Source organism: Ranitomeya variabilis, chromosome 6, assembly GCF_051348905.1.
Source record: "Ranitomeya variabilis isolate aRanVar5 chromosome 6, aRanVar5.hap1, whole genome shotgun sequence".
Lineage (NCBI taxonomy): Eukaryota > Metazoa > Chordata > Amphibia > Anura > Dendrobatidae > Ranitomeya > Ranitomeya variabilis.
Genome location: NC_135237.1, coordinates 498107588 through 498134584, shown reverse-complemented (window position 1 = coordinate 498134584; position 26997 = coordinate 498107588). Strand labels below are relative to the sequence as shown.

Here is a 26997-nt window from a genome sequence, read left to right as displayed (position 1 = left end):
CTGGATGTGGCTTGCGACACTCTCTCTAAGCTGGATGTGGCTCGCAGTCCTCTCTCAGAGCTGGATGTGGCTCGCGACCCTCTCTCAGAATTGAATGTGGTTCGCGACCCTCTCTCTGATATGGATGTGGCTCGTGACCCTCTCTCAGCTGGATGTGGTTTGCGACCCTCTCTCAGAGCTGGATGTGGCCCGCAGCCCTCTCTCAGAGCTGGATGTGGCTCGCGACTGTCTCCTAGCTGGATGTGGCTCGCGACCCTCTCTCAGAGCTGGATGTGGCTCGCGACTGTCTCCTAGCTGGATGTGGCTCGCGACCCTCTCTCAGAGTTGAATGTGGCTCGAGACCCTCTCTCTGATCTGGATGTGGCTCGCGACCCTCTCTCAGCTGGATGTGGCTTGCGACCCTCTCTCAGAGCTGGATGTAGCTATCAAGGTTAGAAAGGTTGGGGAGGACCTCTGTTGTAGAGTGATACTATTAGCAATAAAATCTCATATGAAAAATGTGTCCTGTGTGCTAACCATTCTGATCTCTGGAATACGATGTAATGGTGTGTAATCGTGTTTTTCTGTTTTTTTCCTCTCTGCTTCCCTTCTTTGATGTAGTCAAATCACAATGAGGTGAGAATTCCTGATATTTTTCATTGCTGTCATCGTATCTGTCTATCACTGTGGCTGTGATCAGATCGTACATTCTCACTTATCAATATTGTGGTGCAGATGTTATACCTGGCTAATATTCCTCAGACAGAGGAAGTGTACTTACCACTGTGCCTCCGAATACATATTTGACAATCCAGTATATTTGCCGACCTGCGGCTTTTCTGCTGATTTCCACTGATGTCTATGTATGTTGTATCACCAGGGTGCAGTAATATGTCAAACCCCGGCTCAGATTTTTTAATGCCTTGTATAGCCTCTTTATTGCACTAATTATTTTTGGCTGTAGTATGACGTACCTGAGAATCTACCAGTGAGCTTGCTGTGATGGAAGAATTTATAACTCTTATCTCCCTTTTTTCTGTGCTCCTCCTGTGCTGATTTATGACCTCGTCAAAGTTGAGCTGAACTTTTGTAGCCATAAATCAGCTGAGAGGGGCTCACAAACTCTCCTATCAGAAGGAGCTCACTGGGATTGTCTAAGTTAACTCATAGGCGGCTATAAGGGCAAACAATGCAAAACCTTTAATGAAACCCAATTGATTTTTATTTAGCCAAACAATTGTCCCTGAATTTGTCAATATTCTTTATGTGGTAATACTGTGCTCCTGTCAACTGCATGTAATGATCACAATATGTATGGAGGCCGGAGCACAGCTGGTGGGCTAGATGCAGGGTTAAAGGGGTTTTCAAGGATTGAAAAAATATGGCTACTTTCTTCCAAAAACAGCACCACCGGTGTCTACAGGCTGTGTCTGGTATTACAGCCATTTCAGTGAGTGGATTCAATCACGCGATGAGGTTTTTTTTTTTTCACCGAAGGCAGCCATGTTTTTGTAATCCTGAATGCCCCTTTGAGAATAAGGTTAATAATCAATGCAGTTACTACTGAATTTTCATGTGTAAGTGGGTTTAGATGTTGAATTATTAGATGTGTAAGTGTTACATGTGCACCTGTGTATATTCTGCCAGCCCTATAACCACTGAGCCATGTAGTATCCTGACAGGATCTGTGCTGGTCTGGTACATGTAACATTTCCACCTTCCATCTATATATCTTCTGCGCAGTCTCGTCTGCGTCCTCGGATGAGCCGGTTGCCTGTTTCGGTGTCATTTCATTTTTTTTTCTTCATTGTAGCTGGATGAAGAAACCACGATGTGGTGTGCCGGACCAGAAAAGTGGCATTTCCAGATTTAGTGTCCGCCGAAAACGTTATGCCTTAACTGGGCAGAAGTGGAATCACAAGCATATCACATACAGGTGAGAAGGACCCCAGAAGCTTCATTTTAGCCTTATACTTCTCCATTTCCACTAAGAATATGCTGGCTGATTCTCCCGCAAAGTCCAAGAGGCTGACAGGAAGGCCGGAAGGCCACCTTCACATGTCCATGTTTTCAGTATGTGTGGTACTTGTTTTTTTCATGGACGCCACACGTGCCCATTGTGACCTATGATGATATGCACAAATTTAATAAATATACCGACAAAGTAAAGTCCTTTAATTGAAATGTTGAAATTGTCTCTTCAGAGAGGAAGAAGACTAGAACTCTAGTGCCACCTATTGGAAGTAGCAATCCTAAATGTCAGTGTTGACCCTTTAACGAGCCTTGTGACATGACTTAGGATAAAAGCCAAAAACAGAATCTCAATTTGCAGACACTGAGTTTCGGGGTACTGCTCCTCACCAGTGCAAAGTGCGAGATCTGGTTTGGCTGTGAGAGGCGTCTGACCGAGATCCAAAGGGTAACGTTTCTCCTTGCTTAGATTGATATGTTAAGCATGCCGAGATGAGGACACTTTTAAGCCGCAATCTCCTCTGGGAAATATGCATATTGTCTCTTCAGAGAGGATGAGGACTAGAACTCTAGTGCCACCTATAATTGAAGTAAACACACAAAGTCCTTTATTTGAAATAAAAAAGCCACAACCCTCTTTTACCCAGTTATTCACCAAAAATAAAAAGCAAATTTATACTCACCCTTCTGTGGATAATCCATTAGCTCCCATGTCCCACGACGAGGCAGATGGTATGTGAGCGGTCACATCAGTGATGCGACTTCTCATCATGCCAGCCGGAACACAGTTGAGCATGAGAAATGGTGCCTGTGACCAGTGGTAACCTTAATGATGTCATCGCTGGTCATAGGCAGCTACTGGTCACACTGATAGCACACACGGACACGGACTATAGATCTCACCATTACTGGTTTTTCCAGTACAGGACTGACCAGGATGTGCGAAGGATGATTAAAAACAACTTACGGATGACACACTGATGGTAAAGACGGGCACACGGATGGCACACTGATGACACACTGATGGTAATAACAGACACACAGATGGAAAACATTGATGACACCAGTACCGGTTTTTCATGTTGTCTTTTGTATGGACATGTGAGGAAGACGAAAAGGAGCAGCCCCGGATTCTCAGAAGAGTTGGCAGATATCCTTCTGGGTGCTGCAGGAGGATATCGACAAGTCATTCTGGAATCTACAAGTCATTCTGGAACTACTTGGTAATCTGTACACCTCACTGATCATGGTGGAATTTTGCTATCAGACAGAGTTGGCAGAGTGGTGGACATGGGAAGGTGCGGGAAAGAGTTTTAGCACTGTGCTTCACGAGCCACAGGTCATCTGTTCGATCATACATACATTTTTCAAGTAAATTCGACAAATGATCTGCTCATCACCAGTCTTCGCTGCACAAAGCATAGTTAATATTGAGATGTACACAGAGCCTAAAGGTAAAAAAATGATTTATTGTCTTAAAATCTGTCCAATATGACAGTGATAGCTTTACTTTCAGAAAGAGAGAATATTCCAGGCCTATAAATGCTGCTTTATTAAAGGACCGGTGGAGGAGAACCTGCTGGATAGGAGGATTGTTGATTTGGATTTTTCCTGCTGGCTTTCTATTCTTTACGTCTGTCATTCTCATTTACAGATTACTGTAATGAGATTTTTTATAGCTTTGGTGTGAACTTGATAAAGTCTGGGTCTTTAAAAAATTGATTGAAGCTCTCAAGTTAATTACATGGAGTTAACTAATGCTACATAGACATCTCATAAGGAAGAGTTATCGCAGAGACAATTGTTTGGCTGTTCTTAGATGATGGAAAGACAGTCGCTCGGATGTGTCAGTTCTCAAACTTGTGAAGAAACTGAAATATACGGTGTAAATATATTTTCTAATCAAGTCTGCCCTACATAAATTTCTCGTTTCCCCAAGAACAATTTCTTGTGTTTTACCCTTCTAACAAAAATGTGTCCACCTGGGTCAGTCAGTGAGGGTTTGTTCACACGATTCGATCACACTGCAGTTTTTTGTTGAAATTTTCTGAAATTAGAGTAAAAAACGAATTTCTGGCTGTGGTTTTCAAAAGAACACCGTGTTACTGGGACACAAAACTCATTGTGTGAACATAACCTGATCATGTTCTCCTGTTCTATATATGCCATTATAATGGAGAATTACCGGGAGTTGTTGGACCTCCACCAGTCCCTCATTTTTTCCATATACTATACTTATATGCTATAAACGTATGTTATGAGAAACCCCTTTGTTAATATTTAACATAAGGGGCCCCAGTCAGGGTTTTACCAGAAATTTGGAACAAAACACTTTGAAAAAATGCAATATTTTTGTGCAACAAGAGGATGCAGTAGCATTTTGTGACTTTTAGCTTTTTCAAAGCCAGTTTCAAAATAGGCGGACCTTGGGCAGGATGGTGGCGGGGCAGGGATTGGCGATGCCCACTGGTCTAATTCATGGTGAGATTTGGCCTACCTATTCCCACAAATAGTCCAAATTACTCCAGGCCTTGACGATACCTTACTCTAGTCACTGACTGGAGAGTAATATTTGAGGCGAGGTGCACGGTGGAACACACCAGTACTAAAACGCGCCTGATTCATGAAGAGGCGTGAGCCTCTTATGGAATCAGGCGCAATAAAACCCAACATGCCCCATCATCAAGACTATTGTGAGCAACATCAGTCTTAATCGGGGTCAATGTGTCAGCTAGTGTCAACACTAATTACATCTATTAACAATGTCCAACCTTGAAATCCTTCAAAGCCCCACTCCAGCTGGGTTTTTTCAGTGCCGAAGTGGCGCTTTAAATGTAAGCCCCCCCCGCCCCCGTTCTTATACTCACCCTCTGGCGTCTACACCTTTTACCCACACCGCTCCTGTCCCACGGCGCCATCTTGTGCCCGTAACTTCTGACTAGCCAGAACAAACTGTAAACTAGGAGGTCAATAGCCTTGTGTGTGGTTTTTTTCATAACATTGTAGCAGTGGAGGGATACCTAAGATAAGCCCCCTGCACATGTGATAGCCGTCTGTTGGCCTAAAGTCACCCCGATCCGTGACGTAGGGGTGACGGTCACGGTGTGAATCGTGACAAATTGGTGGCAGCGGTGTGGATTCATGACAAATTGTTATTGTACAAATAACAATAAATAATAATAATAACGAGGCTGTTAGAGATAAATATAAAAGTGGCGTCTGTTTCGCTCCATGAAACACTGGAGCTGCCGGCAGGTCACCATCACCGGAGACCAATGGGAGCGAAGCTAGAAAACGACGAAGGCAGCTACAGGTGATTATGAGACAGGGGGCAGGACATTTAAAGCACCACTCCAGCGGTTCAATAAAAAAAATGCTGGAGTGGTGCTTTAATATTATGAGCCACCTTTGGCCGATTAATCATAATAGAGTCCTGTCTTAGTTTTCCTCTTGCCTGCCCAGTAGTGACTGTCCAGCAGTGACACGTACAGTTATGCTAACGAGGACCTGTCACCAGGTCAAAGTGGCCAGTTTTTGCTCTTATTTAAAGAAGCATTGCGACTAAAATGTTAATGTTTTTCTTTTTTTAAATCCTCCATACGGTTCAATAGATAGGAGCATTTTCATTTAGTACTGACTTTTATGGTCTTTACAAGGGGGCATTGCTCACAGGAAAATGAAACAGATCAGCCTAAAGACAAGTCCCCAGAAAATCCGCGGAGCCTCGTCCTCTTGCAAAAAAACATAAAAACTTGCCTATTGGGTGCACTAAATGAAAATGCCCACATCTCTGGAACCGTATGGTGTATTACAAAGAAACAAATGGAATATTCAGGGGAGTGGCTGGGATATATGGTAATTAAGATCACATTCACATGCAGCGTTTTTAGCTTCAGTAAAGCTGGAATTGGGCAGGTTGTTTTTTGCGAAGGACGTATGAACCAAGCCGCATACAAGGTTATCCTGGAAAAAACAGTTGATTTCTTCTGCTCAGGCAATGTTCCCCAACTCTCGGGACTGTTTTTTTCCAGCAGGACAATGTGCCATGCCCCACAGCTAGGTCAATCAAGGTGTGGATGAAGGACTACCACATCAAATCCCTGTCATGGCCAGCCCAATCTCCAGACCTGAACCCCATTGAAAACCTCTGGAATGTAATCAAGAGGAAAATTGATAGTCACAAGCCATCAAACAAAGAAGAACTGCTTACATTTTTGTACCAGGAGTGGCATAAGGTCACCCAAAAGCAGTGTGAAAGACTGGTGGAAAGCATGCCAAGACGCATGAAAGCTGTGATTAAAAATCATGGTTATTCCACAAAATATTGATTTCTGAACTCTTCCTGAGTTAAAGTTAACCTGTCACCCCCAAAATCGAAGATGAGCTAAGCCCACCAGCATCAGGGGCTTATCTACAGCATTCTGTAATGCTGTAGATAAGCCCCCGATGTATCCTGAAAGATGAGAAAAAGAGGTTAGATTATACTCACCCAGGGACGGTCCCGCTGCGATCTGGGTCCAATGGGTGTCGCGGTCCGGTCCGGGGCCTCCCTCTTCTTGTATTCAAGCTGCGGCTCCTGCGCAGGCGTACTTTGTCTGCCCTGTTGAGGGCAGAGCAAAGTACTGCAGTGCGCAGGCGTCAGGAAAGGTCAGAGAGGCAGCAACTGCGCATGCCTGAAAAAAAAAAAGCAGTTGCACTGCCCTTCGAACTTACAGCGCAGGCGCCGGGGACGCTAATGTAGGAAGAGGAGGCGGCGCGCAGAGGCCCTGAGTGACAGCTGTGGTGCGTCTGTGTTAGGGGAAAAGACCTGCCCCCGTGGCGATTTCACGGTATGAGGGACAAATTTGATATTCTTTCAGCAGTGGCAGGAACAAGAACTAAAAGAGCCACCTTGTCAGAATGCAGCATTATTGCTGCACAAGATGGCTCTTTTAGTTACAAACACCTGACAGGTGGGGGGTGACAGGTTCCCTTTAAACCATAGACGTCCATCAATTAAGTTATGTTTAATAATGAGAAATGATACAGGGAAAAGGTATTTTGTACATGAGATGCAAAAAGCCATGGAAAGTCATGACACCAGCTGAAATCTATCAGTAATTAGAAAGCAATCTTGCCACTTAGTGAAAAAAATATCAGCTAGTTCAACTGATGTCCTATAAAAAGGTGTCTCATTACTAAGGTGCCAAAAAAAACATTCCGTGATGGGTAAAACCAGTGAGCTTTCTCAAGATCTTCACAACCTTATTGTTGCAAAACTTACTAAGAAATTCATGTCAATACCACTTTTAGAAATTCACTATTTTTCAGACTATAAGACTCATTTTTAACAAGAAAACTCTTGTTAAAAAGTGTCTGCATCTTATAGTCCGGATGCAGCTTCCTGTGATGGAAGGGAACACTGATACTGCATCCTCCCTGATCACTGACAGAGCTGTTCTCTCTCCTGTCTGAAACAGATCTATGTGATCAGTGCAGAGCAAGAGAGGAAGCAACCGGGACTGAATGGAGGTTGCAGGCGTTGAGCAATTGCAGGACCTTCTTTACAATTAATTCCAGGACCTTTCAGGTCATGTGATTTAAAAGGTGCTTGAGTTAATCAAGTGGAAGGTCCTGCAAATGCTCTGCTGCTGCATCCTCCGTACATGTCCCAATCAGGAACTGCAAGATGTGGTAATGTATAATGTGTGTGTGTAGTTCTATATGTGCATATAGCAGAGCTGTGTATGTCTATGGGCATGTAGCAATTTTGTGTATGTCTATGGGCATGTAGCAAAGCTGTGTATGTGTATTTGTGCATGTAGTATGTTTGTAGTAGAGCTGTGTATGTCTATGTGCATGCAACAGAGCTGTGTATGTCTTTGTGCATACAGCAGAGCTGTGTATGTCTATGGGCATGTAGCAGAGCTGTGTATGTGTATATATATGTATGTCAATATGGGCATGTAGCAGAGCTATGTATGTCTATGTGCATGTAGCAGAGCTATGTATGTCTATATGGGCATGCATTGGGTTTAATTAATAGGTCACACATAATGTTGATGACGTGTTCAAGAAGAGATGAATGAAGGTCTTGTACCTCCATAATCTCAGAAACAACAGGGCCTTTCTCTTGAGCCGGCCTTCAGTTCTCGTGCAGATGTCGACGTACAAGCATAGGAATTCTCTATTGTGACAAATTGATCTTCTGAAAACCACCCCACCTGGTAGAGCCTAGGAGACATTCATTATCAAGATTCTTGGGGCTTTCGGTTGCAGGACTGACTGATTAACAAATTGTATGAATTTTCATAGCCTGAGAAAATGAAGATATTGAAAACTGTATTTGGAGTGAAGAACCCTGTAGGGAAAGCCTGTGTTATAGATTAGTGCGAGAGGAATTATGATGTATCTACCATTGCACACATTTCCGTGCGGTCCTGCCAGCGGAGTCTTTTTTTCCCACGAGACTGAAAAAAAAAATACCGTTCACTTATCAACTTTATGAGCACGCGTTCCAGCTGATTTCCTGATTATACGTCTATCGTAAGGATATCCCACAGAGGGATATCCATGTAGGCTCTGTGCAATCACATCCTGGAGATGACATTTTTTACCAGCATTTCTATGACACTATTCTGGCAGCTATTAATGACAGCTGATACTCACAAAACTCATCTGCTCTCAGTTCTTAGAGGGAATAATTAATAATCGTGCAGAATAGCAATTAACATATTGAATACGATGATTGGGTAATTAGAGGATATTTTACCAGAAGTAAGAACTCTACAACCCATTAGTGGTGACATGAAGACCACCCGCCTAATACTGTGGACATCCCCCTCTTGCCACCAAAATGGCTTTGACGAAATTGAGGCAAGGACTTCACCAGACATGTCAGGGTGTATCCGACACCAAGACATTATTAAAGCACCACTCCAGCAGGTTTTTTTTCAGCGCTGTAGTGACCTTTTAAATGTAAGTCTCCTGCCCCTATTATACTCACCTTCCTGTGGCTTCACCTTGTACTGACGCTTCTCCGGTCCTGCTGTGCCATCTTGTGTCTGTAACTTCTGACTGGATGAAAGTCAGAAGTTTACATCACAAGCTCTCAATGCAACTCAACGAGAGCCAGAACGAGTCTCTCATAGACTGGTATTAAAAAGTGACGTCTACGCCGCTCCATGAAACACTGGAGCTGCCGGCAACTCACTTTTCGATGGAGACCGACGAGAGCAACACTGGAAAAGGATGAAGGCGACGGCGGGTGCGTATAAGACAGCGGGCAGGAGAATTACATTACGGGTCACGCTTGCGAGTGCAATGCGAGAAATACCCGGTACTGCTGCCGACACTCGGGACCGGAGCGTTCAGCTGCATAGAAATACATAGAGCCGCACGCTCCGGTCCCGAGTGCCGGCGGCAGTGCTGGGTATTGATGCGAGAGACTCGTGCGAGTTTCTCACATTGCACACACAAGTGTGACCCCGGCCTTACAGCTCCACTCCAGCGGTGCAATAATAAAAACGCTGCCGTGGCTCTTTAGCAGATCCTTCAACTGCTTCCCAATCCAGCAATTCTTAATTTTTTTTTTGTACACATCCATTTTCTTTTCCAAACCTTCTTCTAAAGTCGTAACTTTTTAGTTTTTCTTTCCACATAGCTGTTTGAGGGCTTATTTTTTGCGAGACGAGTTTTGAATGTCTCCATTCTCTTCACCATATAATATCCTGAAAAAACAAAAATGTGAAAAAATATATATCTCAGTAGGATTAAAGGGTGAACAAAATCTAAATCTACCATTGTATTGTTTGGGATGTTTGTCTTAACGGCATTAGTTATGTAGCAAAAATGACCTGACCACATGCACAAATTGCAGTTTTGTCACTTTTTTTGCGTTGTTTTTCTGTGCATATTTGTCGCAAAAACTGAAGGATTTCCTATTACCGGCAATAGGAATGAGACTCCTGGAGCCTTGTGCATACATTGCTTATTTTTTCCTTGCAAATCTGCAACATGTCAAGTGTCACGCATACTAATAAATAGGAAAAAGACATAAAAAATGCATGCTAAAAAAGCATCAAAAACGCATGTATTTTATGCTGCCTACACATCAGTATTTGCAGCAGATTTTACGGAACGTGTGCACATACCCGACAGTACAGTCCTCCATGGGGAAAGACCCGCTACACAGAGAAGATCTCAAGCAGAGGACCCCCCCACTATATACATGCCCCCCATATATGGTTTTTGGAACTAAATATCCTGTATAAGTTTATAAATTAATGTTGAAAGTATAAAAGTTTGTTGGCTGGATGCGATCAGTAATGCTTTACACATGCACAATGAATAATTTTGTTTTATTGATTCACATGCTGGGGCCGGAGCTTTCAAAGGTTCGAGATTAACAAGCAGACAAACTGCGAAAAGATTAATGAAATAACCCAATGGGAAGTGTCTGGAGGAAAAAGAGAGGAGCAGAAAATGAAATCTATATTTGACTAGAAGCAATTCATTTATTTCAATAAGCCATACTGTGCGCCAGAAAACCCCAGCAAATGCCCGCGTTTCAGCTAAGCTTTGATTGATGCCAGCTGGAATGAAAAGATTCAGGTGTAACAAATCATAGAGAACTGTAAGCCTTTTATTTTTATGAGACCCTGACAAATCATGTAGAATCCCCCTAATTAACTGATTAGGAAGCCTGGTGTTTACGGGAGCCGCTTCTCGATGCAGCGGAGCTTGGACGAGCGCGCTCCACCGCTCGGCACATCCACGTATATCGACACTACGGCTTTTAATCTCCCTGCTGCTCTTCTCTGCGACGTGAAAGGATGACATGCAAGTGTTGTCACTGCGTATTTCCAGTAGACATTGAGACATCTTTACTAGACCGACTTACTATAAGGAGTGACACGAGCAGCTCCGACTTCTCATGATACTGCAGAAAAGCAAGCGAAGGAAAGCTCGAGCGAAAATAAGTGATTATGAATTCACACTGGAGTCATCTAAGGTGACGTGGAAGACGTGATGTTAATGATTACGGCAATTATATCCAAGAGTTGTATTACGTGGAATGATGGAGACATTTATAATCATGGTAAAAAGTGTTAAAGGAAACTGTCAGCGCATCTTTAAATATGGCAGTAGGGATTCCACTTTGTAGGCCATCGTCTCCCAATAAAAACGATACCTTTTTTTGTAGAGATGTGATGTGCCAATCATAAGAAATTGAGTGTAGAAGTTATATGCAAATCAGGCTAGAAGTGCACTGGGGGTGTGTCAATGCACTTGGACTGCTCCTTACTTGAGTGGGGACACTGTTATGAACTGGTGGCCTAGGAGCAGCATGGACGAGCTCTGGAGTAGGTGGCCTCTATACTGACCGCAGACCCTGAACTTAACACATCAACTAGAAGTAGCCGTGGGTTGTTCCTGTCACTCCCTAGACACCTCGTCACGGCCGGAGGACTAATTACACCTAAAGGAAGAAACAGGAATACTATCTTGCCTCAGAGAAAATTCCCAAAGGCAGCCCCCCACAAATATTGACTGTGAGAGGAGAGGGAAATTACAAACGCAGACTGAAAACAGAATTTAGCAAAGGAGGCCACGCTACCTAGAAAGAAAAGACAGGAAAGAGTACTGTGCGGTCAGTATAAAAAATACTACAAAATCAAAATCCACCACAGAGAATACAAAAATCTCCACACCTAACTAAAGGCATGGAGGGTAACTCTGTGACTCCAGAGCTTCCAACTTGGCTGAATAAATCTTAACACAGACAAAGCTGGACAAGAAAAAACATAGCAATTCACAGAACTATTAAGTCCACCGCATGTGGACTGCAAAAACAGAGCCAGGACTTATCTTTGATGATTTGGACAATCCAGAAGGAGAAACCAAGCAGAGATGTGGATCCCTAGAAAACAATGGACAACTGGCACTCAATAAAGGAAGGAGCCAGACTAAATAGCCCCGTCCAAAGTGGAAGCAGCTGATGACTGTTGTGAAGGACAAACAGCAGCACTACCACTTATAACCACCGGAGGGAGCCTAAGAGCAGAACCCACAACAGAATTCACAGCAGGACACCACCCCAGTGCACTACTGAGAGAAATGACAGAGAAAAGGCCCAACGGACAATTCTTAAATAAGCTGTATTACTGTTGAAATGTTTGGTGCAGTATTAATAATATTATGTTTCCCCTTAGACCTTCATCAGGGTCTCTCCCACCCAGCCAAATTAGACCTCTTACCTTGCACTGGTGAGGTGAAAACAACCCGAAACTTGTATCTGCAAATAGTGTCTGGTTTGGCTTTTATTCTAAGTCGTGGCACGGCTCATAAAGGGTCAATGCTGACTTTTAGGATTGCTACATCCAATAGGTGGTTATGGAATTCAAGTTCTCTTCCTCTCTGAGGAGATAATTAGCATTTTTAATTTCTCCGAAGGGCATTGCATGGCCTCTAAGTCTCCTCACACCGATATGGCATTCTTCACAAGTAGAAACATTACCTGTGCTAAAAAAATGAATAAGGGGTTCAAATAGTTTATATAAGACTGTGACCGGGCAGCATCTCCTCTGTATCTGTAACCTGGAAGACATTAACAACTTCCAGTTAATTAATTATAAAGAGAGAATTTTTGGGGGGGATTTTTTGGGATAAGGGTTCACAAAGGTCTTGTATATGATAATCTAAGAGCACTGAGAAGTTTTCCGTTTCTATGGAGGTGTGCAGACTCATAAATTCTCACATGGCTTGCAATGCGCACTGTGAGGATTCTCCGGCGCCAGGAGCGGGTGGTCATGTACATTATGCATACTTCCAGCCACATTCCTACTAGACTGTGTCCGGCATCTTTCAACACTCTTGCATTGTGTGAGGCCTCTCCCATCTAGCTGAGACGTGGTCACATGACTGCAAATCACATGCTTGTGGTCACACGACTGCATGCTCCTGCGCCGGCACTGGAGAATTCTCACAGCGCTCAGTGCACAATGTAAGGATTCACAAGTCTGCAGTCACACAGAGCGACTGCACCTGAGATGAAGCTTAAGCCCGGACAACCCCTTTAGGCTGGAGTCACACCAGTGTATAGCATCCGAAGCGAGAGTATTGGATGTAATATGCTAATGAGGCTCGGCTCCAGCTCTGCTGCGAGAGTGAGCCAAGTGTCAGTTCTCTGTGCTCCGAGCCTCTCGCATCAGAAAATGGCAGCACAGGTGTGGAGGAGATGGAGAAAGTAATTTCTCCATCTCCTCCGTTGCCTGTCTCGGCGTATATCGGGCTGCACTGGGATGACATCTGACTGATGTTTCACACTCACCCATAGACTTGTATTGGTGCGTGTGAGCCGAGTCTCGCAGCATGAGGAAATAATCGCTGATCCGCACTGCCCCATAGTATAACATTGGGCCCACTGCTGTCCAATAAAACATTGAATAGCGCTCGGCCGTGTGATACGCTCGTGTGACCCCGCCATTAATCACTCCAACAGCTCGGCCATTGGCAGTCCATGTCCTGATGCTGAGCTCCTATCCTGGTTGTCAGACCTGCTCTTCACCGTATCGGCTTGATTTCAGATTACAAGCTCAGCTGAACAAAATCCAGATTTGCCGCCTTTTAATAATTAAGAATTCTTTGTGTGTATATTTTCACTGTGGGTCCAGTTCTCCGACATAAAAAGGAGAGTCTGTCGGCAGTGGCAGCACATTACGCTGGAGACAAAGCCTTCATCACCATCACCGGGGCTGACACACAAAGGATATGAGATCTGTTCTGATGAATAGGTAGATCACGCCACTGTCAGACACAACATTTATTGATTCCTGTGGGATGATGAGACTGATCATGCCAGATAACAAGATCCAATATTTTGTGCAGAAGCATAAAACACAGGAACTGCTGGGGAACAAGATACTTATGGCACTTTCTGAAAATCGATATTACAATGGTGAAATATTACTGGCCGAGGAAAATCCTAATTACAGAATAAAGATTTCCACATAAACAATGTTGCTAATTGATGTCATTTACACATCCATCTACAGCATGTTTTCTTTATAATTCATAGGGCTAATAATATTGCAAAGCTCTTTGTACAGGACAAAGCTGTTTGTGGAGAGTCTGTGCAAAGGCACATAGGCCCCAATAATTAGGACAGGCCTTTAATGAGGGGCATGCAGGAATAGCAAGAACCAAATTCGTTAATAGCTGTACGCCACTTAATGAATTTGGTGCCCCTTATCAGTGGTGTACATCTCGCCATAAATGTTACTCCAATCAATGTCTTGGAGTAACATTTCTGGAGTAAAAATCTCCACCATTTTTTTGAGATGTTCTATTCTTATGAAGGTAAAGAAATCTTCTGTTGTAGTGTAAAGGTTCCAGCAGCCTTTATGGTAGACTTTTATCATACTATTTTTTAGTGGCTAGTATTGAAGCAGTTTTATATTTCTGGACATTTATGGAATATCTAGATAATATGCAAAAAATATATGATAGATGCAAGTCCCACTTCTGGGACCATCATGCTCCATCAGGAATAAAGAGTTGATGATGCATGGGTGGCCCTTTCTGTACCCTTCCTTGGAAGTTCTGAAAGTAGCTGAGAATGTTTTAACCTTGCAGTCATCTGAGGATCCTACCATATAATCCTATGATATGGCACCATAACATTCCCTATTTTAGTTGCCTTTAAAAAATCTAAAGTTTGCATTCAAACTAATTATGCATTTAACTAACTAATTTGCATTTAATATTAAGCGGAATCTATCACCATTAAAATCGACCCTGAGCAGCAGAAATGTGTGGACAACTGAAAATATAGACTGTCCAACAATGGAATTCTTATCTCTGAACTCACGTTTAGTAAATGTGCACAGATGGTCCATGCTCTGCATTGTGTGTATCCCGGACTCCTAAGCTCATAAAGAGTCCGGCAGCACTCCTTATTAGTATGCAGAGAACCAGCAGATTGCAGGCTCACTGCCTCAGAGATGAGAAGTATATACGGTATATACTCGTGTAGAAGCCGAGGTTTTTCAGCACATTTTTTTGTGCTTATACTTGAGTCATTGTCCCAGAAGATGGAGGGGGAGTGGCAGTGGCGGAGCAGCGGGTCTCAGAGGCAGGAGCCGGAGGCTGTGGCTAAAGCCTGTACCGCTGCTAAAGAGAAATGAATATTCATTTCTCTAATAGCACGCACAGAGACAGCTGCAGCCGCCGGTTTCCAGAAGATATCCTACTCACCCTCCAGCGTGCCCTGCATCTCTTTGGTTCCAGCTTCCAGCAGCTCCTCCTGTGCCGAGCAATCACGTGGCCCCGCTCATTAAAGTAATGAATATGTACCTCTCTCCTCTCCCATAGACATGGAGGGAATATTCATTACCTTAATGAGCGGTGCCACATGATCGCTCTGCACAGGAAAAGCTGCTGGGAGCCGGACGAGATGCTGCGAGGGCGAGCAGGTGGGTGAGTAGGATGTTTTTTTGCTTTTTTTTGTAATAGGAAGCATGTGACGGGGATGGGGGGGGGAGCCATGCATACCTGGACAGGGATGGGGGAGCCATGCATACAAGGTCAGGGACGGGGGAGCCATGCATACCAGGACAGGGATGGGGGAGCCATGCATACCTGGACAGGGGAGCCATGCATACCAGGTCAGGGACGGGGGAGCCATGCATACCTGGACAGGGATGGGGGAGCCATGCATACCAGGACAGGGCTGGTATGAAATATTGGATAGACATTGAGGGATTCTGGTTAGTAGGATGGTGATATCTGGTCCAGAGATGTAGATCTGTGTATCATCAGCATAGAGATGATACTGAAAACCGTGAGATTCTATGAGCTGTCCCAGGCCAAAGGTGTAAATGGAGAAGAGCAGGGGCCCTAGAACTGAACCTTGCGGGACTCCGACAGATAGGGGGCGAGGTGAGGAGGTGGTGTGTGAATGGGAGACGCTGAATGTTCGGTCAGTTAGGTATGATGAGATCCAGGATAGGGCCAAGTCTGTGATGCCAAGGGATGAGAGGGTCTGTAATAATAGGGAATGGTCCACTGTGTCAAAGGCAGAGGACAGGTCCAGGAGGAGGAGGATAGAGAAGTGCCGCTTGCTCTTGGCGGTTAATAGGTCATTGGTGACCTTAGTTAGGGCAGTCTCAGTGGAGTGGTGTGACCAGAAGCCTGATTGTAAGCAGTCGAAGAGGGAGCAAGAAGAGAGATGGGAGGACAGTTCAAGATGGACGTGTTGTTCCAGTAGTTTTGAGGCATAGGGGAGAAGTGATATAGGGCGATAGCTAGATACAGAGGATGGGTCAAGAGAGGGCTTTTTGAGGATAGGTGTGATTGAGGCATGTTTAAAGCTTGAGGGGAAAACACCAGTTGTTAGTGATAGGTTGAAGAGATGAGTTAGGGATGTTAGCAAAGATCTTTAAGCTGTATTATCCTCAAATAGAAATGCTGGCTGCCCATAAGAGAATGGGGGCCCTGAGAAATTGCTCAGTTCCTTCCTAATAGTGGCCCTGCATACTAGCCTGTCTCCTCTTCAATTCCTCTAGACTACTACAGTTAAAGGATCTTTGATGACATCATGGTACCATGACCGTGATGTCACCAAAGGTCCTTAAACTGTTTCAACCTCAGAATAGAAATGCTGGGGGCTCATGAGTGAGTTTGGGTCTCTGGGCAATTTCTCAGTTTGCCACCCACATTCCCCGCAACTCTAGCCCTGATGGTAGCTAGGGCTTATAGTTCAATCATACTCCAAAAATCCTGCAAAATCGTGCTAGGGCTTATTTTCAAGTTAAGACTTATTTTTGGAGAAACATGGTAGTAGTCCATTTATACTCACTGGTTTGCTCATATTTTGCTCTGAAGGCGGTTATTTTTCAATGAACTGATTCCTAAATTCTTTTGATTATACATAGTACCTAATTTGGACAGACTGTGCTTCAGAGCAAAGAAAGAGGGACTGACCAAGCAGCCTTAGCTGGAGAGGAGTTCAGACTACTTCATACTCCCTTTACATAGTGCAGCTCATCTGCAGTCACTGATTTTTTTTTCCTGATGTAGCCGAGCTAGAATGCATCCAAGAGTGACAGCCATACCTCTATGCAATTAACTGACTATTTCTACAGTGAGAGATATGTGACGTGCCTAAAGCTAACCAATCTTTCCTACCTGAGTGAGTTTTCATGCATACGAAGTAGATATTCGGGGCTCATGATGCATAAATAAATTTTCCAAGTCGCTGCTTTTTAATTCTTTAAGTTCTTGAAATCCTATGGAAAACTACACTGAATTTACAGTGGACGAATTCCAAACTCAGCTCAGATACATCAGAAAGTCCCGTACCCCAACCCGTCACTGAGATATTCTAGGCCATGTTCCCACATAACGAAAACGCGGCATTTTCTCTGTTGTGTTTTTTTGTGTGCAGCAAATCTGTGTTTAAATGTCCAAGCAAAGTGGATGTGATTTTATGGCCACGGTGCATCTAAAGACGCTGTTGAACTGTGCATTTTTGGTGCATTTATTTTCTACATAGGCTGCTGTGGGAAGCCGGAAAAAAAATGCATATAAAAAAGCACAGTTACGTTTTAAAGTGCAAAATTGATGCGTTTCTACTGCGTTTCTAAAAAATGTGCATGAAAAAATGGAGCTTTAACTAAAAATGCATCAGATAAAGTAAAAATATGTAGCAAAACCAGAATAATCAGAGAATGTTGTAGTTGCTTATTTTAAAGCAGAAAACATGCGGATAAAAATCAGAACAAAAAGTGCACCACAAACGCTCCATGTGTACCAGCCCCTAACATCCGGCTGCTTTTTATTCATTATTAAATCTGCCATCTGCTGTATTTTAGCTGTGCCTAGAATTATGCTACTAACCTACTTTTATACATATCGTTATAAATAAATTCGGCATTTGGCTGCTGCTATGGTATTTATTTGGTCAATACTTAATTGCTTTTTTATTTCTATTTTTGTAGCATAAAGAACGTCACTCCAAAAGTGGGAGACACCGAAACGCGTAAAGCCATTCGCCGTGCCTTTGATGTCTGGCAGAATGTAACTCCTTTGACATTTGAAGAAGTTCCATACAATGAGTTAGAAAATGGCAAACGGGAAGTGGACATCACCATCATCTTTGCGTCAGGATTCCATGGAGATAGCTCACCATTTGACGGAGAAGGGGGATTTTTGGCCCATGCTTACTTTCCGGGACCTGGAATAGGAGGAGATACGCATTTTGACTCTGATGAACCTTGGACCTTAGGAAATCCCAATCATGATGGTAAGTTTGGAAACTACAAAATCCACATCTTCTCCTAGGCATGTGTTCTTCTATATATATTTTATATGCTTTCTAATGAATATTGATTTTCTCCTTGGCTTCTTTTACTCCACAAGACAATTACCAACCTTATCCCAAATCTTCCAAAAGCCACCGAACATGCTCAGGTCACAGTATGGCAAACAGTATTCCAAGGCTAAGTAAATATTATTTCTGTAATGAAAACTAAAACTGGGAAAATATGTAGTTTTAGTGATTTTTCTTTTAAGACCATGTCAGCCGTCCAGATATCTGTGAGGTTTAGGTCTTAGATGGAGGTGCTACAGTATTCTTCATTGGATTTATAGCAATTTCTGAGTCCAACACCTGAGAAATATTTACCATATGGCATAAACGTTAAAATATTACTCAAGAAAAGTTATTCCCGTCTTCGTTGATGGCCATAGTTGTGTAGTACTTGTAAAAACAAGCAATAGTTTGGTTAGGGCACGTTGCCTAGGGAACCGGCCACTGCGGGGGTTTAGCGCCGGTGGCTGAACATGTGCAGTGCTTTAAAGCTCTTTAATATAGAGCTTATAAATGCTTCTCTAAAGCCTGCCAGATCGGTGGAGCTCACGGTTACCTCCACATCCCAGCCAGTTTCTGTTTCAATGCCCCATTCCCATGCTGCAGACGGCAAAGCTGTCTCACATAATTTGGGTCCTCCCCATGACAAGAAAGAAGGTGGAGATAGAGTAGAAATTAGTTCCTCTGTCAGAACATGGGGCAACAGTAAATATTTTTAAATGGCCACCCTACCAGTGTCTCAAGTCAGAAGACTGACCAAAGAGTCTTCATCCTGTGGACAGATCAGTTATAGACTTTTAGTGGTCTTTATATCAAAATGTTTATGTTGAAAACTAGGGTAAAATACTTTGAAAAGTTGTAAAACTTTTGCGGAACTTTAAGTTGTGCAAAAGTTTTGTGACTTTTGGCATTTTGGTCAGCATCACCAAATTATAAGGAGCATAGGTGTGACAATCCCCAGCCATCTAAGCCATGATCAGACGTGGTGAAGTTTACACCAGAAATCTTACTAAAGTCCATGACAGGAGTAAGATTTCTGATGAGGCGCACGGAGGCACAGCCACTTGTAAGATGCGCATGATTCATTAAGTAGCATGCACCTCTTAACAAATTAGGGGCCTCTTACTCCACCATGACCTTCATTAAGATTGTATGAACAACACCAGTCTTAATGAACAGGGGCCTCAGACTTTATCAGAACAAGCTTGGTTCTGGTTAGATAATGGTGGGATATTGACTTTGCAAAACCAGTAGGTAGGGAGGGAATGCCAGGAGATAGGGATTTCTCATATTCCATTTTCATGGTTGCCCTGTAATTTTCACTCCAGAAGAAGCCTTAGAACTTGATCAGGTCTTAGCTAGCTAAATACATTTATATGTTGAGATTTTTATGAAGTACGGTATGTGAGATACCGACTAGTGAATACTACTGGACTGATGGGGAAGGTGCAGAGATTTTAGCCGTTTATATGGGCATATAGGTCATAGGAAGCTGAATAAAATGATAGCTTGATATCTGATGTGTTATTCCAGACAAATCTACCTTTTTTTAATATGTAAATGAGCTGTTAAGATCAATGGGCGGGACAGAGATCTCTACAGGAATCTGCCTCCAGAGCTTATTTTAAATGAAAGGAGGCGTTAGCAGTGTGAGACATGTAATGGCTTCTCTCCTGATCTCACTGCAGAGCTGTGTGTGATTATAACTACAGAGTTGAGTTTTATCTCAGACACATCTGAAGTTGTAGCTTCCTCTCACTGTGCTGTCAGTTCAGCTGTCTCACTCCACGTTGGCTGCCTGTGTGATGTAAGTTGATGAAGTGTTAGTTGTAATCACAGAGAGCTCTGCAGTAAGATCAGGAGAGCATACTGTCAGTCGTTAGATGCATCACACAGGTAACACACCTTTAATTTAAAATAAGCCCTAGAGGTAGACTCTTAGAGATCTCTGTCCCGCCCATTGATCTTAACAGCTCATTTACATATTAAAAACCTAGATTTCTCTAGAATAACACATCAGATCGCAGATATCAAGGTATCATTTTATTCAGCTTCCTATGACCTACATGCCCATATAGACAGCTTAAGAGGGTTGATCCTGCTGACAAATTCCCTTTAAAACCCGACTGCCACGTTAATGGCACTTTGAGACAGTTTTCATCTTGTGGAAAAAAAATATTTTCTTATTCCTTGGGGAACATTATGTAAAGTGCCCATTCCCTTTTCAAGCTGGTTTTCTCTAAGAAGAAGAAGAGAATTGTTTTTTACACTAATTCAAGCCCAATATCACTTGAGTCTCGGATTCGGATATTCAGTACATTGTAAATTTTCCTCCAGTTAAGTAAGTACACCATGTCTACCTTTGTAATTGTAATGGTGAGAATCCTGGCTGGTTGCACACATTCATAAGGAACGTTGGGAAAGATTGGCACTTAATTTTCTTCATTCTGAGAAAGAATGAAAATGGAACGCTGTACAATATTGTTTTCAATCTTTCTGAAGCATCTGTCAGGCAGCATGTTGAGATGAAATGACATATGTTAGATTGGAACTTTCCTGTTCAATAAATCATCCAACATCAGAATTGTTTGCGATAACATAACGAGTATACAGTGTGGCCCATGGGATTTTCTACAATGCTGTTTTGTTATTTTTGGTACATTGTTGCTGTCACTCAAGTCACTATTAAAAAGTGAAGAACTCAGGAAGTTATCTCACGAAACGTGCGTTGGGGTGGCGGGAGAACCCTTATTACACCCTGTTCAGCTCATGTATGTCTTTATCACTTGTCTGTCTTTTGTATTGGCATGCACACATTTGTTTGCAGCACCTTATACTTGATGCACTTTAGCAAAGATGGTCTAATCTTAGCAGTCTTAAATATACAGACCTGCCTGTAGCTTTACTGTGGTCTAATATTACACAGGATCTCCTGCACTTTCTATTTGGCATTGCAGCCTCTGACATTTTCTATGCATTTGAAATTTATATAATTTTAAGGTACTTACTTAGACTCTTTGCCTTTTGTTAGATATTCCCAATGTAGAAATCCAAACATGTTGACATAATTTTCTTGTGTAAAAAGAAAGAATAAATGGGGAGTGGTGCTCAACATTTTGTGAAATTGCACATGATTCACATTTTAAAAAAATTTTGAGCTGTTGAAGTGCTCCGGGATTTATGAAATAAACTGCTGTTTAGCTTCATCAGGAATATAACTGTAAGGGGTGGAAAAGTTGCAGTCACACCGACGCCTATGCGGAGCCCAGAGGGAAAAAAAAGGAATAAACTTTTCCCCAAAGTTTGAAAAAGTAAATTTAACACATATCTGATTTAAAAAAAAAAAAAAAAAGGAAAGCCCAAAAGAAATGGTCAATAATAGGATAGATCTTATGGAGGTAGAGAAAACTTTATTGAAAACACAAGTGGCTGTGTGATTGGCAATGTAGGAGACAGGTGCACACACAATATAAAAAACAATAAAACAGACCACCTGACGAAGGTATATACCGAAACGAGCGTCGGGGTGGGCACCACACTCTCTGCTGGGACCTTTTTAAGGTATATTGCCATACTATTGTTCACATTAGATTTTATCACTCTTGATGTGATCTGTTTCCCATTCAGGATATACCATATGTATTGTGCTATGTAACCTCTATGCTTCTGCTAATTGCTAGCTATTATGTGCTAATTAGTGATGAGCGAATATACTCGTTACTCGAGATTTCTCGAGCACGCTCGGGAGTCCTCCGAGTATTTTTTAGTGCTCGGAGATTTAGTGTTTATTTGCCGCAGCTGAATGATTTACATCTGTTAGCCAGCATAAGTACATGTGGGGGTTGCCTGGTTGCTAGGGAATCCCCACATGTACTTATGCTGCCTAACAGATGTAAATCATTCAGCTGCAGCAATAAACACTAAATCTCCGAGCACTAAAAAATACTCGGCGGACTCCCGAGCGTGCTCGAGAAATCTCGAGTAACGAGTATATTCGCACATCACTATTCCTGAGTTAAAACATTAGTATTGTTGTTTCTAAATGATTATGAACTTGTTTTCTTTGCATTATTCGAGGTCTGAAAGCACTTTTTTTTTATTTTGACCATTTTTCTTTGTCAGAAAAAAATACAAAACTTATTGCTTGGAAATTCAGAGACATGTTGTCAGAAGTTTATAGAATAAAAGAACAATTTACATTTTACTCAAAAATATACCTATGAAGACAAAAATCAGACAAACTGAACATTTTGCAGTGGTCTCTTAATTTTTGCCAGAGCTGTATATGTTTATATGTCATATTTAGTTTTACACTTTTGCATCCATTTTTTCATTTATATGTATACGCATATTTTATCTGCTAGTTCCTCATCCAATTTGCATGTATGTCTGATTTTAACAATGCGACATTTTCTGAGGATAAGTTCCCTGTTATCACTGTACTTTTTAGACAACTCGATCTCATTTGATAGATGGTTCAGTAAACGGGAAATCGACAAATCATTTGAAAGGAAGGATTGTCTGAGACTGTAGAGGAGCTGGTATGAGATCAGCCGATATTTGCTCTGCATTCACGTGAATGGGAGATAAACTGCAGAACTCGTCAGCCGCCAGTAAAGAATGCGATGTTCTCACATGTGGTCGCTGCCGGAGCAGATGTCGGCTGATTGGTGGGGGGTTGGACCTCTAATGATTTCATATTGATGAATTATCCTATAGATAGGTAATTAGTATGTTCATTTTGAATAAGCCCTTAAATTTAAAAAATGACGTCATCTCTCTTGAAAATAAATCATTTTTTCTTGTTGGCTTCTCTCTGTTCTAAGTAACCTGCTGTCCACTGCCTGTTGTCAAGTGTAATCCATCTCTAGTTGCAGAGGGATTACAGGAAGTCTTTTGTCTTTGTGCTTCTGCTCTGGTCTCTGACAAACTGCATAGAAGCATGACAGAGAGGAGGGATTTCAGTTCAGACAGACGAGCCATTGGTCAATGAATGCTCAGAAGTGATGGAAAGGAAGTTCTAGCTCCTGTAGTGCTGGATGCTGATAAAGAGGAAATAGTCCCCGGAATAGGAGTGGATGCTAATCGGGTGGATATATTAGACTGGTATATTCTCCAAATGCAGCTCTAGCTTGTGGAGGATGAGGGTAGTAAGACCATTTATGCTTTTCCGCTGTACATGATCGTATGTGTATATTGTCCACCGATGAGCAGTGATCAGGCTGGCAGTGTGTTATGGTAATGGACACGTATCTCTTGTTCCGGCAGCTTAGCCTAATGTCAGAATAAAGTGCTCAGAAGATCAGAGGCTTGCTTTGTCTCTAGATACACTGCCGCTCCCCATGTGATTGGTCTTGAATTGATGTAATACATAAAAAACCTACATAAACAAGTTACAATAAAGATCTAAAAATGTTTGCCAGCGTCTATTTTGCTGCAGACAGATCTTGAAGGCTGACAAGTGAAAATCTATTTTTTGCATGCATAAATGACTCTTTGTCTAATTTCTACAGGCAAGAATACTTGGCATCAAATCTAAGATGTTTACTTCAATGCTTCCTTTCATAGATAGTAGCAAATGTGCCGGAAATGAAGCCAGAGCCAGAAATAATGGTTTATGCTTTAAAGTCTTGTGAGACTGTTTTCACAGTAAAAGTAAAAGTTAACTATGAAAGCCACGAGTGTAGGGTTCAAGACGCTCAGAAGATGGCGCCGAGGGGCACGCGGAAATGGCAGAGTCTTCCACTTAAGCCTCATTGACATTTGCATGTTCTATCCATATGCAGTACATTCAGATTATAGAGCCAGTGTAATTCTTATTACCCCCCAATATCCAGCCTTTTGGGCAGCAGGTTTTTTTTTTCCACAGCTGATCAGTGGGGTGCGGGTGTCCACTAGTGTCAGAACCCCACCAATCTATTAATAACATTGGTCATTAACGTCTTAAAGGAATTCTGTCACCAGGATTTTACTCCCCAAACTATTTATATGTGCATGGAGCTGTTTCAAAGACAAGTTCAATTCACCTCTGACTTCTAAGCTAACGGATTGGCCATTAAAAGGAATAATTGCTGGACCTTAGCTTATGCGAACATAAATAGAGTGTGTGGTAGGGGGTCGAAATCTTGCTGACAGATTCCCTTTAAGCCGAAAAACCACTTTAAAACTTATTTTGGTACACACTCAGTCTAATATGTCCAGTAACTGTCCCGTTTCTAATGTTCTGTAACTTCCCTTGCACATTGAGTGTTTCTTTTTCTTCTTGAGCATTGTGCTAGTACTATAGGTGCCGGAACTTCCTTACCTTCACTCCCCAGCAAGCACTGCTCCCGACAATTGGATGAATTGCCTGCACTTTACTGAACACCTCTCTATTATTTGTGTACCAAGTCACCATTTCAGTGTAACATCGGTGTGACCCACATTGTGTCCTGTATGGGTTTTGACCTGTGACCACAGGTCTGTAAGTCATCAATTGTAACAATGAGTCTAGAAATACTGTAATGAGAACAGTGACTAGGAAGACGCACGTGACTCTCTATATGTCCTTGTGTCCCACCGATATAGGATGGTAAGGACCTATCAAGATCATCAGGCGATGAAGAAGGGGAAGGCCCTGGAGGCCATTGTTGTGTCCATGTTCCATGTGACATTATTCTATGCTCGGGCCCTCGGTGTGGACGCGGCCGTGCAGTCCGGCTCTCGGGAGCGCTGTCTCTGTATTTTGCCTCTTAATGTCAACGTTTCATGGCTGGTTACAGTCTGATGCATTTTAATTGCTTCACTCCTATGATGTGCTGACAACGTTTGCTCCCGGTAGGATGAATACTCCAAATCATTTTTTCCCCTAACAACGAACACATTTTTTGTTGTTGATGAAATATAGCAAGTACGGTTTAATTACTAGATTGCCAATCATCTGAAAACTGGTAATTACCCCGAGGTTGGCGGGACAGTTTTTTTGATTATGAGCACTTCAGTTCATTCACCTGGGCATAAGTGCCCATCTCTACTTCAGCTACCAATTTTGCATTCAGCTTATTGTCTCCGAGTACATCAATGTTAATTTCTTACCGACGGAGAACGAGACATTCTCACAATCTGCCATATGGTCAAAGAAGATTTAAAGGGACAAGAGAGCACAATATACAAGAAGAGACACAATACAAAGAGGCGATATGATGTACATGATCACCCGTTGAACGCGGTAATTTACGGCATCTTATCTTCCCAGGCTACATACAGATGGCACATAGGCAGTAAGGGAACTTAGGAAGAACGGATTGTAACCTAAGGAACAGCTGATCTCAAGGTTTGGGATCAGTTGTCATCACTGGGGATAGCTACTGCCACCCATACATATCCATACAGTACAGTGGTGGCCACAGACAGAAAAAGCCCCTGTGCAAGAACAATACATGGGCCCTTTGCCGTCCAATAGATCACCATAATACTCAAATCCATCTGCTAAAGAGGTATAATCGGCCCCTTTTCGTCTTAAGCCCATATGCAGCTGCAATAATATGTCCGCCCCTGTGACAATTATGCTTTACAATGTGATATAAGGATGGGCTGGGTCCCTATTTGAGCAGCTCTCCTCTGTGATTCACGGATTATGGTCCCTGATGTGGTACATACCCCTATACCCAAATTACACCCATGGGTTCTATTAATGCCTGTAAAGGGATATTCTCATCTCAGTAAGTGATGGCATATTGCTAAGATGTGGCATGACTTAAAGGAGTTGGCCGCGCTATTTTTTTTTTAACTTAAATTCATGTATTTTTGGAAGTATATGGGGCTAAAATTCATTTTTGCCATTGGATTTTATTACCAATTGTGCACCGTTTGGCTTTTACAGGCTGTCTACTTCCTTGTATATTCAATGTTAATGTAGTCTGTGGCCATAAGTCAGCTGTGAGCTCAAAAAAATACAGATATGAAAATAGTTACAGACTTTCTTGTTAGACTGGTAAAACGAGCTTGATGATGGATTCTCAGGTAAAGTGGTCGGCCACTTTTTCTGGTTAGTGCAGCTATCTTCACAAATTGTCCACACAATGGCTGCTGGTGGAGGAAGAGCACGTGATCCAAATAGATCCATCCATCTCCTCCAATAGAAAAACAGCTTTCTCGTGTCAGGTGTTTTAAATCAAAGCTGAAGGGACAGGGAATCAATCATGGTGGCTCAGTGTTTAGCACCATTGCTTTGCAGCATTGAGATCCTGGGTTCAAATCCCACCAAGGACAACATCTGCAAGGAGTTTGTATGGTCTCCTTCTGAACTTGTCATCTGCTCTGAAAAAAAACCAGCTCAAGTATGTCTTGTGCAGAGGAGACGGACTGCAGGAGGCAATGTGACGTAGCATAGTACCGCTAAGAAACGGAAGGGTAATTGAAGGTGCAGGGATGAGAACAGACAGAAAAACACGGTGTAGAGCTCTGTAACAAGTGTTTTTCCTCACATCAGAGCTTGATTCAGATCATCACAGCTCAGCTCTGCTGTATAATGACTTCCACAATGCTGCAGCTTGTGTCTGTGAGCCAAAAAGTGAATGAAGAGCAGGGATTCCGCTCTGTGTGCTCTCTATGGGAGAAATCACTGCAGCTCGTCTCCCCACCTCCCCATGGATTGAAAATTACAGATAGAGCCTGCAGAGAGGAAAACTGGTGAGATTGCAGGATATAGGACACAG

At 42.6% G+C, this 26997-nt stretch overlaps 1 protein-coding gene across 2 annotated transcripts in view; it reads left to right on the top strand.

Annotated features, from left to right (window-relative positions):
• The window catches only part of MMP16 (matrix metallopeptidase 16), a 234055-nt gene that overhangs the window by 144533 nt on the left and 62525 nt on the right, over positions 1 to 26997 (top strand). Inside the window, exons 3-5 of one of the 2 annotated variants that reach the window (XM_077270783.1) lie at positions 601 to 615; positions 1793 to 1915; positions 17931 to 18235. In XM_077270783.1, the coding sequence (XP_077126898.1) occupies positions 601 to 615; positions 1793 to 1915; positions 17931 to 18235 (443 nt within the window). The remainder of the gene's footprint in view (positions 1 to 600; positions 616 to 1792; positions 1916 to 17930; positions 18236 to 26997) is intronic. The other variant, XM_077270784.1, reaches the window with a different exon arrangement.